At 36.6% G+C, this 13,342-nt stretch overlaps 1 protein-coding gene across 2 annotated transcripts in view; it reads right to left on the bottom strand.

The window, feature by feature from the left end:
* mtgo (miles to go) overlaps positions 1-13,342 on the bottom strand; it is a 234,234-nt gene that overhangs the window by 110,254 nt on the left and 110,638 nt on the right. Inside the window, exons 1-2 of one of the 2 annotated variants that reach the window (XM_089651522.1) lie at positions 3,600-3,978; positions 3,139-3,506 (exon numbers count right to left, since the gene is read on the bottom strand). In XM_089651522.1, coding sequence (XP_089507648.1) covers positions 3,139-3,328 — 190 coding nt within the window. In that variant the 5' untranslated portion in view covers positions 3,329-3,506; positions 3,600-3,978. Of the gene's footprint in view, positions 1-3,138; positions 3,507-3,599; positions 3,979-13,342 lie in introns of those variants that run through there. The other variant, XM_089651521.1, reaches the window with a different exon arrangement.

Genomic DNA, 13,342 nt, shown 5'->3' with positions numbered 1-13,342 from the left:
ATTGATAGCGGCTCAATTTAAAATATTACACGACGTAGTGCATCGCCTTAATATAAATTTGTTGCAGCTGCAAATTTCCGGTTGAGATTCACGACCAACTAATTGAAATATCGGCTGAAAAAAACTCTACAACTATAATTTTTGTATTGTAAGATTTAGATTAGTTTTGGCTTGCACTACCATAAATATGAATGTAATGAATGATTTGAAAAGTTTGATCTCACTTGCCACTTCATAGTTGTGCGAAAAAGGTTTCCCGTCTAAGGTGTCTTTTGCTTTTGCCAGCGTTTGGGTCACGTGTGATCGGGAGTTCTTATTTTATAAAAGTTTTTTATCTTTTTTTCTATCATGCGGAAATACTTAATTTTTTGACGTTAGAAAGAGAAATAATAATTCTTTCCAGTTTGCCTCCAATATAGGGTTTTCCAATAAGAGGTGTTATTTTGAATAGCCCGCTATTTGGGTACATGTTACTTTTGAAACTGTCATTTTTTGACATTTGACAAGTAGAAACTACGCCATTAATAAAAATGGAACGATACACGCTTCAACAACGCATTGAAATTATTAAAATTCACTCGAGTGAATCAAATGCAAATCATCTTGAGTGATGAGGCCCATTTCCACCTCGGAGGCTTCGTCAACAAGCATAATTGTCGCATCTGGGGCTCGGAAAACCCAAGAGTTATTGTTGAAAAGCCTCTCTATTCTTAACGTGTGACTGTTTGGTGCGGTTTATGGCCCGGTGGAGTCATTGGACCTTACTTTTTCGAAAATGAGGCTGGGGCAATAGTTACGGTGAATGGATTGCGCTATCGAGAGATGATTAATGAGTTTTTATGGCCGGATTTGGATGGTATTGATCTGGACAACGTTTACTTTCAACAAGACGGCGCTACGTGCCACACAAGCAACCATTGATCTTTTACGATTGAATATCAAAATAACACCTCTTATTGGAAAACCCTGTATATAAAGATTAGATAAGAATGGTAGCAGAAGTCGAGGACGCCCGGGGAGGACATGGTACGATCAAGTGAATCAGATACTTGAGTCGGGCCATGTCAAGAGTCAGACTAATAGAAGAGTATATATGAATGTGAATGAGGCAAGGAGTGTGTGCCAAGACCGGGTTGTTTGGCGGTCCTTTCTTTCTGCCTATCCCTGCGGGGAAACAGCGTGACGTCTAGTTAGTTAGTTAGATTAGATAAGTACATTATAATAATAAATGTACGAGTTTATTACCAAACACCGGATGTTTATGGAGGAAACAGACTAGTTTTTTTTTTTTAATTTATAATTAGCAAGAATAAAACGAGCGGCAGTTGCGTACAAGTTACATACACGCAGTGATAAGAATGTTCATTCACTTATCAATAAATAAATTAGTAGGTATCAAACAAAACCCTTTAACAAGCAATGCTTACTAAAATAGTAATATAATTTATTTTATGTTTCGGAAAATTGTTTGGTATATAATATTGCATATTATAATATGTATTTTTTTCTACTTTTCAAATAGGACTAATTAGAACACTAAATAACTATCGTGATAGCATGCATCAGATGGTCGGAGAATTTTCGCTTTGCAATATAATCCAAGTAAATGGAATATTTATGAACGTATCCAAAAATTTAAAATTGCTTTTGAAAGATGACGAAATACGCTATCAAAGATTTTTATTTTTAGAAATAAACATATAATTTAGATAAATAAAATGTTTGAATGCATACATAAAAAGCTATAAAACATTTATGTTTGCATTACATTACATTTTTTCATCTAAATACTGAACTAAAATTACCGATAAAAAATACATGTTTTATTAGACAAATGAATTATAAACATTAATTTCACCTCACTTTTATGCTGTTTCGTATAAAAATAATTAATAAAAAGTTCATATTTTTTTCTCGAATGGCGGTCGGAATTTTTGATTTAATAGAAATGTATATTTTAATTATTTTGTGGTTAACTTCTAGATTACAATATTAAGCGTCGTGTTTTCTCTTTCTAATATCGTTTGACAGTAAAGGAGACACAACGATTTCTAAAGACTAATTTCTATAAAGTACCATATTTCAAACTTACTTAAATACTATTATAAATAAACCGTTGCAATTTAGCGTCGAAATCTACTAAACTGCCACAGATTACAGTAATTTAGGATTATAACCCTATATAATTATCATTCATACTTTCAAATTGAAACAAAAAACACATGAGTATTTTTGGTAATCAATATATCCATAGAGTGAAGATGCCAAAATACAGTCGATTCAGTTTGGTATATTTTACATAAAGCAACTTTTGAAAGCATTTGTTAAAACACGCGTGAACAACGCGGTGACTGGTCAAAAGAATCCCGTGGAAAGAAAAAATAAGTGAAATTCCCGCCAAACCAACAAATGTGGGTGGCAAAGGGTTAACAAAACTTTCAGTTGATTTAGTATTTTTTCTTTGGTTGGGCTGTTCGGTCCAGTTAGGTCAAATGGGTAGGAACGTAAATGACCCTGGATATGGAAAGGTCAACCGCTGACCTCTGGTGATTAACTGCGACCCGGAGATGTTAATTCTCCAGTCCACATGATGGCCTTATATCAGCACCACAAGTATATATCACAAAACGTTACCGCATATACGGTTCATTAATTACTACATTATAAATTATTCATTCGTCGTTTTTATGAATTAAATTAACAGAATGTTTAAAATACTCGCAAAAGTTTGTACCGTAGATATAATTAATATTACTCCGATAAAAAATTCACTCTCTCTCTCTCTCTGTAAACTTCACTCGGTCTCTCTGTAAATGTAAATAAAAGAAAGGTTTTGAAATCCTCCTTTGAAGGAGCTCTCATCCTCATAACTATTATAGAATCTTACGTATGCATGATATTCTGCATACTGCATCCTTTTCGAGAAATCGGTCAAACGTCAACAAATCACAATCCCAAAGACACTTATAAAATTGTTATTGTAGATATCGTTTCAAAAAGCTTTAGTGACGAGATCCGGAAAAAAGTATATGTAAGAGTATTTACCAACCGTCGACTTTATCCTTTGATTTTCCAGAAAACCACTGGCTTCGGTCAGTTAAATTAAAAAAAAAAAAACAATCCAAAATTAGGACGTACCATAGTCACCGTGCAGAGTGCAGAGGTGCGGTGGCTGCGGACACATCTCCGGCGGGGGCACGTAGTAGGGGTCCTGGGAGTAGAACTCCCCGTAGGGTGAGCAGTACATGTCGTGGGGGCCCAGCGGGGCCGGGGGCGGGCAGGCCGCGGGGGGCGGCGGCTGCCCCGCCACCACGTCCACGCGCACCATCTCCTAGCGAGACACCATCACCCACCACTGCAAGCACTGCGCACTGCTGCACTGCCAGGGGCGCACTCCTGCACGGCTGCACCCGCGCTCACTGTACACTGCACTTCCTACTACACCGCCTAGTCCCGAGTCCCGAGCCTCAAGCTCTGGTCCGGAAGAGCTTCTTGCGTTGCGTTATCTGTCAACAAAGAAAGCACCAAATAAGATAACTGATGGAGAGTAGTACAATATTATCTAAAATCTAAACTTCACTGCTTTCCGTCTCTAGTACCTTCGTAGCTGCGAGTGGTCCACGTCAACTGTCACTCGGCATGCACCGCAATCGTAAATAACAAATAATTGCACTTATTTAAAGCCCACCGGCGACTAGTTCTCACGTCTAGCGGAAAGTATCACGATTTATCGTAACGAATCCGTTAGTTCGTAGCACAAAAAAGTCAATTTAGTTAATTAAACCCAGTGCAGTCGGCTACCGCGAAATATTCGCTAACGTACCTAGAATCGTAACACCTCCGATGAGAAAGGAATAAAGGAGCAAAGAATGAGAAAAGAGAAGGGTTCGGCAAGAGGCCTACTGCGCGAGAAGAACCGGAGAACACTGGCAACTTTAGAGGCAACTGACAACAACTGGCACACAGACTGACAGAGCAATACACACTGACTGACTGGATAAGAGTATAGTCTGTATAGTGCACACAAGACACGGAACGCGGGCCGCGGGCCGCGGGCAGCGGGACGGGCGGATAGTGAAGCATTCCACAGAGAACGGCATTCCCCGGCCGGTCGGGGGGAGGGGCGTGACGTCACTAGCGAGCAGCGACCCGAGCCTGTGCCTAAGCGATATTCGCCACTATTTCATTTCTGCTACAGACTACAGACAACAGCTACGGGAAAACCTCCGTAGTAGTATCCGCACTCTATACCCGCCCAACGGCCCAACACAACCTCAGAGGCAGGCGGGTCATCAGTGATGCCGCCGTCGTCATCTGCTCCACTTCAGAATCTGGACACTCTTGAGGGCCGCGCCGGGTGGTTGGGCTTTAAATGTATTACGGAATTAGTAAAATCAGACCAGACAGAAAAAAGCCTTTAGCCTGAAGATACGTTACAGAGATAAAGCGCGTGGTCTCACTGAACTAGGTCCAGTGGACATACTTTAGCCGGTCGTTCATATTGCTATTTCATGTGTAGACAAATTCTTTGAAAGGCTATCTTTTTCATAAACGGTGCTACATTTTTTGTTCGAATAGTATGAATATGATGTTTCTTGTATTTTTATAATGCCATTGCTAACGAATTCCTCTGGAAAGATATCAGGAAAACGCCACTTACATGAAGAAGAATGAATATTGCAAATTTATTAGGAATCTCTTCAAGTTATTGTTAAAGCGGTTAAAAACCGGATTTAAGGCCCTTTAAATACGAATATATTATTACGAAGTCGGAAAACAAAGTTCAGTTGTAAAAGGCCTGCAATCCCGTTTTTAACGGGATTACCAATAATTTGAAGAGATTCTTAATAAATTAGCAATACTAATTTTTCTCCGTGGAAAAATTGTGGTCTTTTGAAACGCAAAAGGGTGTGATTTCCTAAATGTAAACGAGCCGTAAGAATTCTTATTTTATAAGCAATAATTATTAGCCTGAAACACTCATAAACATTGAAAAATCTCCTGATAAAAGATACCTGTCACAACAGATGTCCCGTTGGCGTCATGTATCTTTTATCAGGAGATTTTTCAATGTGGATGAGTGTTTCAGGCTAATAATTATTGCTTATAAAATAATTGTTACCCTTTGTGCTATGCATAAAAAATCTTGTCTTAAACATTAGTTTACCAAAAAAATAATAAGTAAGGATTCTTATTGAATTCAGAGAAGATAATGCGAGTTTGATCTTAACAATGGGTAGCACTGTAACTCATTACAAGCTGCAATCGAGGGAAAAGTTTCACAATGAAAAGCGCTTTGAATGAGAGCGAAAAGAAGGTGCATTCGACATGTACCGATGAGAGCTATGTGAATGACGCCTATATGCCAATACGCTTAGAAACGCTACGAAATCTGGAACGATTTCATTCAATTATCCGTTCCGCAACAAATTTTAGCGAAAGTACAGAACATCAGTCCAAATAATATCCGGTTCATTGTTCCAGCGAGAGTTCGCGTCGGCATCGGCATCGGCAACAGCATCTGGGTCATACAGCGAGTACATAACATAGGAGCATACTACGCCGTACCGGTACCGGTACGCCATCGTATATAGACACTACATAAACAGATAAGTACAACAGAGCAGTACAAACAGACACCAGAGTACAGTACAGACTACATTATGCTCCACTTAGTTAGCCAGCCAACCAACATTCCCCGCATAGCGAAAACAAAACTCAATTCCCGTGGAACGATCTAATTATTCCCTGCAGGGAATCTTTACGCGAAATGCGAAACTGTGACGCCAGAGAATTTCCCGGTAATAATGGAATATATTATAACATTATAACAATATCGCCTTTCAGTCAACTCGCCGCTACTCTCTAGTCGGGTAAAACCCAAGCCCAAGAGGCCAAATTGCTTACGTTAAAACAATCCCGAGAATATTATTATTTTGGTGATTATAAAAATCATCTGAACAACTCGTCGAACAATCTGCTTTTCAGTCGTTGAGTCGGATAAATTAAATAAACAATATTACAATTAGGTTTTGCAAGATTCACGAGAAATATATTCATATCAGTGTATTTTTATTTTTTGGTAAAGTCTGTTCGGGTCTGGCAGTCCACAGTTGAGATTTGGTGCCAACTCTGATGTAGACAGTAATGAACTGGCAGAGGAAAGACGGAAGTAGTTTGAATGTAGTACAATATGATATGAAATCCTAAGCAAGGGGTGCGTGAAAGAGTTATGTGGTCCGACCCCTTGAGGGTTAAAAACGCAACAGTGATCCTCCACCCACTGTATGGTGTACATGATCTAGATCTAATCTGTAATACGAGTTGGTTAGTTAGATACTATCTAGGATTACCTAATACAATTCCCATGTGATAATGTGTGTCGGAAAAGTGAATAAGCAGCTACGTAGACACCAGATGTAATAATATAATAATTACTATAATAAATAATACGTGCAACTAGGATACAATAATTAAAAGTGACGAGAAAAAATCTATAAACTAGTGTGAGAAAACTCAACGCATTCCGTTTGCATTTGTATATGAATTATTTTACACGGACAACTTCCCATATAAAGTAAAGGGAATTCATTTCACAAGTGTCATTTTTCTATATACAGCAGCAATTACAAGGCAAATCTGAGAGTTCTCTCGATGAATGCTAAAACGCGATTAGATGTTATGACGTGACGTCATTTCGTCTAGACCAGTGGTTCTTGACCTTTAAGGAGGTACCGAACCCCACCAGTTACATATGCGCATTCACCGAACCCCTCCTAATTTGAAAAATAAAATTAGATTTTTACAAATTCAAAACGCGGTATATATTTATGTATAGGTGTACTTACAAACGGTATACAAATTTCCAGAGCTTTCTTAGCAATAACAGGGTATGTTTCCATTTGTTGACACCAAAACGTTGAGAGCCATGTTGTTCTGAAGAGTTGCTGTTGAACCTGGCTCTGCTGAATTTCAATGATTTCATCAAAGTATTCATCAATGATGTTGACTGATGTCTCAATACTAAACGTGAACGGCTGTCTCACCCATGCAGCCAATAATGGACAAGCGGGGCGTGTCACCACGAATCATATAAGTCGGGGGTCTTGACCTCCACCGAACCCCCGAGACTGACTCACCGAACCCCTGGGGTTCGATCGAACCCAGGTTAAGAACCACTGGTCTAGACGTTTTACGCAAAATGGAGACCTCGTTAGAAATCGGACAGCTGTCATAATATGGAATAGACAACAGACTAAAATACTAATGGTCTAATTTAGATGTTAATAATAGACTATTAGAGTGAAGTTTGTATTATTTAAAATAGTGATAGTTTATAGCCTAAATTCAATTTAGATGTCTATTGTTCCCACTCGCTTTTTATTTGTGGCTCTATGAAATATACATATAAATAAAAAAAATAATGCAAATAAAAAAGTTTTTTAAGCATTATTTTAAAATCTATTATGAATTTATTTTACATAAATTTATTCTATTTTGAGGAAATTATCAACATTATTATGAGTATAATTTTATTTTTTATTTTTTTATTATTTAATAAATGTTTACATGTTACATTTTTTGACATTTTTTAACTACCATACTAGGCTAATGCCCGTGTTGTGGTAGTTATACATTAAATAATAATAGCAATGCCATAAAAGAACTAAAAAATACTATTTTATAGAAACATGAGTACGTATGTAAGTATGAATCATGCATGAAGTAATAATAAAAATAACTTAGAAGAATTAAAAAATCCTATTTTATAGAAACATAAGAAAGAAATGAAGAAAAAAAAAACAAATTTAATGATAAATAAAACTAAAAACAAATATACATATATTAATTAATAGTACACAGAAAAATAAAGAAAAAGTATATGTATATTTAAAAAGATACAAATTATTCATTGGCTTTTTCCCTTAGGGATAGGCAAAGAGGAACAAACTCGTTATATCGACATGTTATAAAGGAGTTCTCAGCAGCGGGGATTACATATCTGATAATGTGCTTATGTTTTATATGGACGATACGGTTATGTTTTATTTGTATTTCAGTAATAAAGTCACATCACATATCTCCCCCTAAGCAGCTATGACGAGGGTAATTTTGGATAGAAATTACTTTTTATCATTTAAAACGAGCTTGGGCTACGTAAAATTGCTATAGCGTGAAAGAATAAAACTACTGGCAGACTAAACAAGAGTTGGCGATGAATGGAATAGCGAGTTTAAATAAACAGATGTGAATTTGGGAAGAAGACGAATGCAGAGATCGACAACCCGTCAACAAGTTGTCGGGCTTTTAGAGCACGCTTTGTGGTTATGTACTTTACGCCAAAAACATACTAGCATACCGCTCAAACACAGTACTCTATTTGACAATGTTCAAACTGCACGTGATACCTATTCAATCCAGGGCACAATCTCTTAATTATCCTTTTCGCTAAAATAACATTTGGCCAAAGAAATTTTAGACACTTGGCAACAAAGCTAAGCACTGCACTTCCACTGGCCAATTACGCTAAATTATAAAATAAATTGGGCTAAATTATAAATAAAATTACGCTAAAATAAATTGGACTCAAAGTCTTCGATCACCAACCTGTTCCGTCACGCCGATTTGCTCTTGACAGGCCGTGTGCTGACCAATAGTATGGTCAGAATTTGAACTGTACAGTTTGAATTCACACACGTCAACTATAATTGTCCCAACCAATGTGTGTACTATCGCCGGTTATTTATCGGAATAATCCCTTAAACGTATTTTATCGCAACTATCGCAATCCAATTCAACATAACGAGTGCTACCGTACAACGATCACCGTTCCAGTGCTGACAGATGATTCTCGAGATGCAGATTTCGTTAGCCACCCGGTAAGCTGACTGTGAATCAACCTTACAATTGGGTTATCGCAATCGCCTGTCATAAGCTGTGTGGAATAGCCCTTCAAAATACGGCTATCCCAACCCTTGTTCGTTCCTCGAACACCAACCATATAGATCAAACATCAACGGTTTTTTTTAAACCTCCTTATAGTATTACCAATGTAATGAATGAGTTGTTTGAATGGTACAAGAAGTCGGGACGCCATGAGATTTTGAAAAACTCTGAGCCCGGGCAACGGCTAAACTTTACTATAGTTTATGTTTCCATTGTCCTGAAGAAGGTTGAGTACAACCGAAACCGGTCGACCTATATAACTCAATAAAATGATTAAAAACAGAAAAAAAATCATTTATATAATGTCAAGCCAAAAATTGTATGCTTTCTTCGATAATTAAAAATATATATATATTTAAACATCCATGCTAATATAGCTTTCGGTATGTTTAGTGAACAGATTATTATATGGCCTTTTGCATCTAATCCTAGCATATCTTTCAATCAAAATACAGAAATCCTTTCTTAATAGTGTTAGGGTGCATAGTCTTAATGGGTTCCGGAAGATCTGATTATTTTGCGGTCATTACCTATTACGGAGCGGATATTGCTATTTGGGTGGTGTTATTTTGTGCGCATGCATATTTTGACCAAATGTTCTAGTTTCTGGATATTTCGCAAATCTCTGTAAAATACGTATCAAAATACGTCAACACTCATAAATTACGAAAACTCAAAGCAATAATCCAAACTGATTGCGGAATATAAAGAATCGCCAACTTACTCTATTGGATCAAGCAGTAATTTATCTGAGGAATGTTTGATGCAACTATCATGCACGGATTGCATATTCTTCGTTTCAATATTCAAATTGAAAATCTGGTCAAATCAAGTATCAGTTAAAAGCCAATGTTTTATGAGGACAAATATTGATATTGTTATTGGCATACTGATATTGTCTTATTGCGTCGACAATTATACACAATGAAAAAGAATGTGGCCATGTTCAAACACTATCTCGGCCCTTTGGGATAACTGGATTATATCTAACACATCACTGTTACGATAATATTGAGCTCTAAAGAAACTCTCTAGAGACAGATAAAAACTTACTATTCTAACAGGAATAGTGACGTCAGATGACGTCGAGCAATAATTTTGCGCATACAATTTAATTATCTCAAACTTCAAAAGGTTGCAGACCCCTTCCATAAATATAACACAGTACAAAACCACTTCATGGAATGAACTCGCGGGCGGCCCCAGATTGACAAAAGAAGAATTAATAAATGTACCGAACTGATTCCACATTCTAAACTAGCAGATCTTATCAAAGAATGGGTGCTGAATCATTTTTTTTACTTGAGTTTTGAAAAAAGAAAGATAAAAAAAACGTGCATGGAGAAATACAATCATTTTGTCAGTGGCATAGCGACCGAAGTAAAGGCGGCCAGGACTCTAAATACACAATGGCCTTGGCCAGGACCAAAGATATTAGAAGAACGAGATATGCTATGTTGGCCGCCGGACCGTAGGCGGAGTACTACCTAATTAGGGTACTTTGAATACTATCGGGACGTGTACGCACAGAAATCTGTTCTATGTATTAGTGCGGATACCTTAGCGTAAGCGAAGGTGTGCAGTAGTATTGGTGAACAAAACCGGCGACACTGGGCAAAACAATTCCACACAGTATGAACTGCTCATAGCACATCTCGTTCTTTTAATATCTTTGGCCAGGACTCTAAATGCACAATGGCCTTGGCCACGAAAGCACAAGGAAATTTAATAAAATTTAGATAATTTGCATAGCGCCGTTTTTGTGAAAAACCACATCAAAAGCGGTATAAAAGGAAGAAAAATAAGAAAAAATTACAAAACATATAATATACAACCAGAGTAAGAACCGTGCCCCCCTTACCAGGCACAAGAGCTCCACAAGAGCTCTACTATAAGGTTTACGTGATCAAAAATGACTTTAGATATAATATTTTGCAAAATATAAATGTTTAAATAATGTAAGCCATATTTTTACTATTTAATAATGTAATCCATATTTTAATATTTAATAATGTAACTCATATTTTAATATTTAATAATGTAACCCATATTTATTATATTATAAAAAAAAAATATATAAACATTTTTTTAAATCTAGCCTGCGGCGCTTTTCGTCATTTTACTTGGCATATATTTATATTTGAATGGATGTGTTTCAACCTGTTTTCCTGACGACACACGCGACGTTTTTGAGGAAGAGGGAGAGATTACAATGGATTTATCAGCGGTATACCTTATTGCATGTTACGCAGATAAGCAATCTTTTCATGGACACGAACAAAAACTGTTGAATATCGTCACCCCGTTATTTGATAATATCATTCATACATGCATAAAGAATGATACATGCATTTTAGACTTGGTTAGTCATTCTTTTTTATTATCGACTCATTTATCGCCCTGAATTTTATCGCTATTTAAGTAACATGTGCCAAATTGCTTCACTGGAAAAATATTTTAACCAATAGCTACGTACCCAAATATGGTAGGCTCATAATTTGGGTTATGAATATGGTCAAACAATTGATATTTTCAAAGCCATACTTGAATTTTATTAAAGTACCTACTTTTATGCCAATAAGTAGGTAATCAATATAATTTATCAAATCAATTAATTTTCTTTCATTTCATAGGGTGAATGTCCCAAAGGTCAGCCTCTTAACATTTTTACTTGATTTATTACAGTTTAAAAAGTAGTAAATAGCGTTTAAGTTTCTAACAATTACACCTTATTATAGTTCAAAGAACAGACTATTCACTTATCATTATTGGAAATGTATTTGTTTCAATGAAAATGATTTAAAGGCCTTTCAAAAATTAAATGCCAAAATCACCCAAAGTCAGCCACCATGTGCCTATCTCCAGCCTTTCGAGTTCCTAAAGTCAGCCTAGTCGACGGCTGAGGGTTTTAAATTATTACATATGACGTGAAATTAAAAAAATAGGTATTCAATAGTAGCAATTTTATTTATATCTACATAGTAAGCAGACAAATATGGCAAGTAAATTGTTTAGAAGCAACTTCCGCATAAGGTATACCCCGTTTTTGGGTACACTTGAGGTGATACCATCTTGGACAGATGTCACAACCAACAGTTTTCAGATCATCGTCTTCTACATCACTGATTAATTCTTCTTCACATCCAGTGCATGAAATTTTAGATTTTTTCAGATCATCATCTACTACATCACTGTGTAATTCTTCTTCACATCCAGTGCTTGAAATTTTAGATTGAGTAGATGTTACATTTAATTTCTTATTGGTTTCTCCGGTCTTTCGTCCTAGGTTCTTGTATTTGTCAGTGTTTGCTTTTCGTTTCATTTGTTCTTCCCTTCTTTTCGTTCGTTCTTCTATTTTTGTAGCCTGTTCTTCTTTTCTTTTTTTTATTACTTCTTGCCTTTCAATCCTCTTTTTTACTAGTGCCTGTTTTATATCTTCTTTTTTGGCCATGTAATTCTTCCAAGCATCAGACGAAATTGCCATCGGCATCGGTTCTCCTGGTTTCAATTTTCTTTTTCCAAATTGCAAACATTTTGGAGTGAACAAGTGATTGCTGAAGGAGGGAGATATTCCGCTTTTAATTTTGTTGGTTACGCACGACAAAGGTGTTGTTGCAGGCACCGGCGGTGGTGTATTTACAGACTTAGTAATAATTGAGGTAGGGCTTGAGTGGAGAGAGAAATTGGAATGATTTGTCATGTCCAGTGATTCAAAATCATCATCAGGAATAGACAAAAATAAATTATTTTGAGCATCTTCTTGGTCGCAATTTACTATGCAATCACTAATTTGTAATTCATTTGCTTCATAGCCTGAAGTTGAGGGTTGAGGGTCAGCATCTGGTTCCAGAACACCTTTGGAATTTAAAACGTAGTTTCCAATAGTGACAACACGATTGTCTGCTTCAGTAAAAGAAGCTTCGATAATTTCGATAACACGGAGTGCATCTATGTTCTCATCCTCTAATTGTTTTTTTATGCTTTTGATGACGTTTTGTGCTGTTATTATTTCTTGTCTGTTAAAAGTAACCGCATCTTTTGGAGTGGTTAATTGTTCAATTCTGTTGGTATTTTCCGCACGCTCTAATGTATTTTGAATACACTTAGTGTAGTCAACGGCATCCGGGTTAAAAGGGAACAGCCCACATTTTCTAAACCCATTCTTAATAATATCTGTCATATCTTTTTGTAGCACTTTGTTCAGTAATGGACAAAAGGTGCTCTTAGACAAGACTGAATTATAATTTTCCGAATTCCCTTGCCATTCTCTAATAGTTTTTCGCCATTCGACTTTAAGAGGCCGGAAAACGCTGACGTCAGCTGGTTGCATCAAGTGAGTCGTGTTTGGGGGTAATGAATAGAGAATTATTTGATTATCATTGCAGAATTTGCTCAG

This window comes from Hesperophylax consimilis, chromosome 4, assembly GCF_061612785.1.
Source record: "Hesperophylax consimilis isolate HC1 chromosome 4, BYU_Hcon_1.0, whole genome shotgun sequence".
NCBI classification, from domain to species: Eukaryota; Metazoa; Arthropoda; class Insecta; order Trichoptera; family Limnephilidae; genus Hesperophylax; species Hesperophylax consimilis.
The sequence above is the reverse complement of the archived record's forward strand: the minus strand, read 5'-3'. Positions and strand labels throughout refer to the sequence as shown.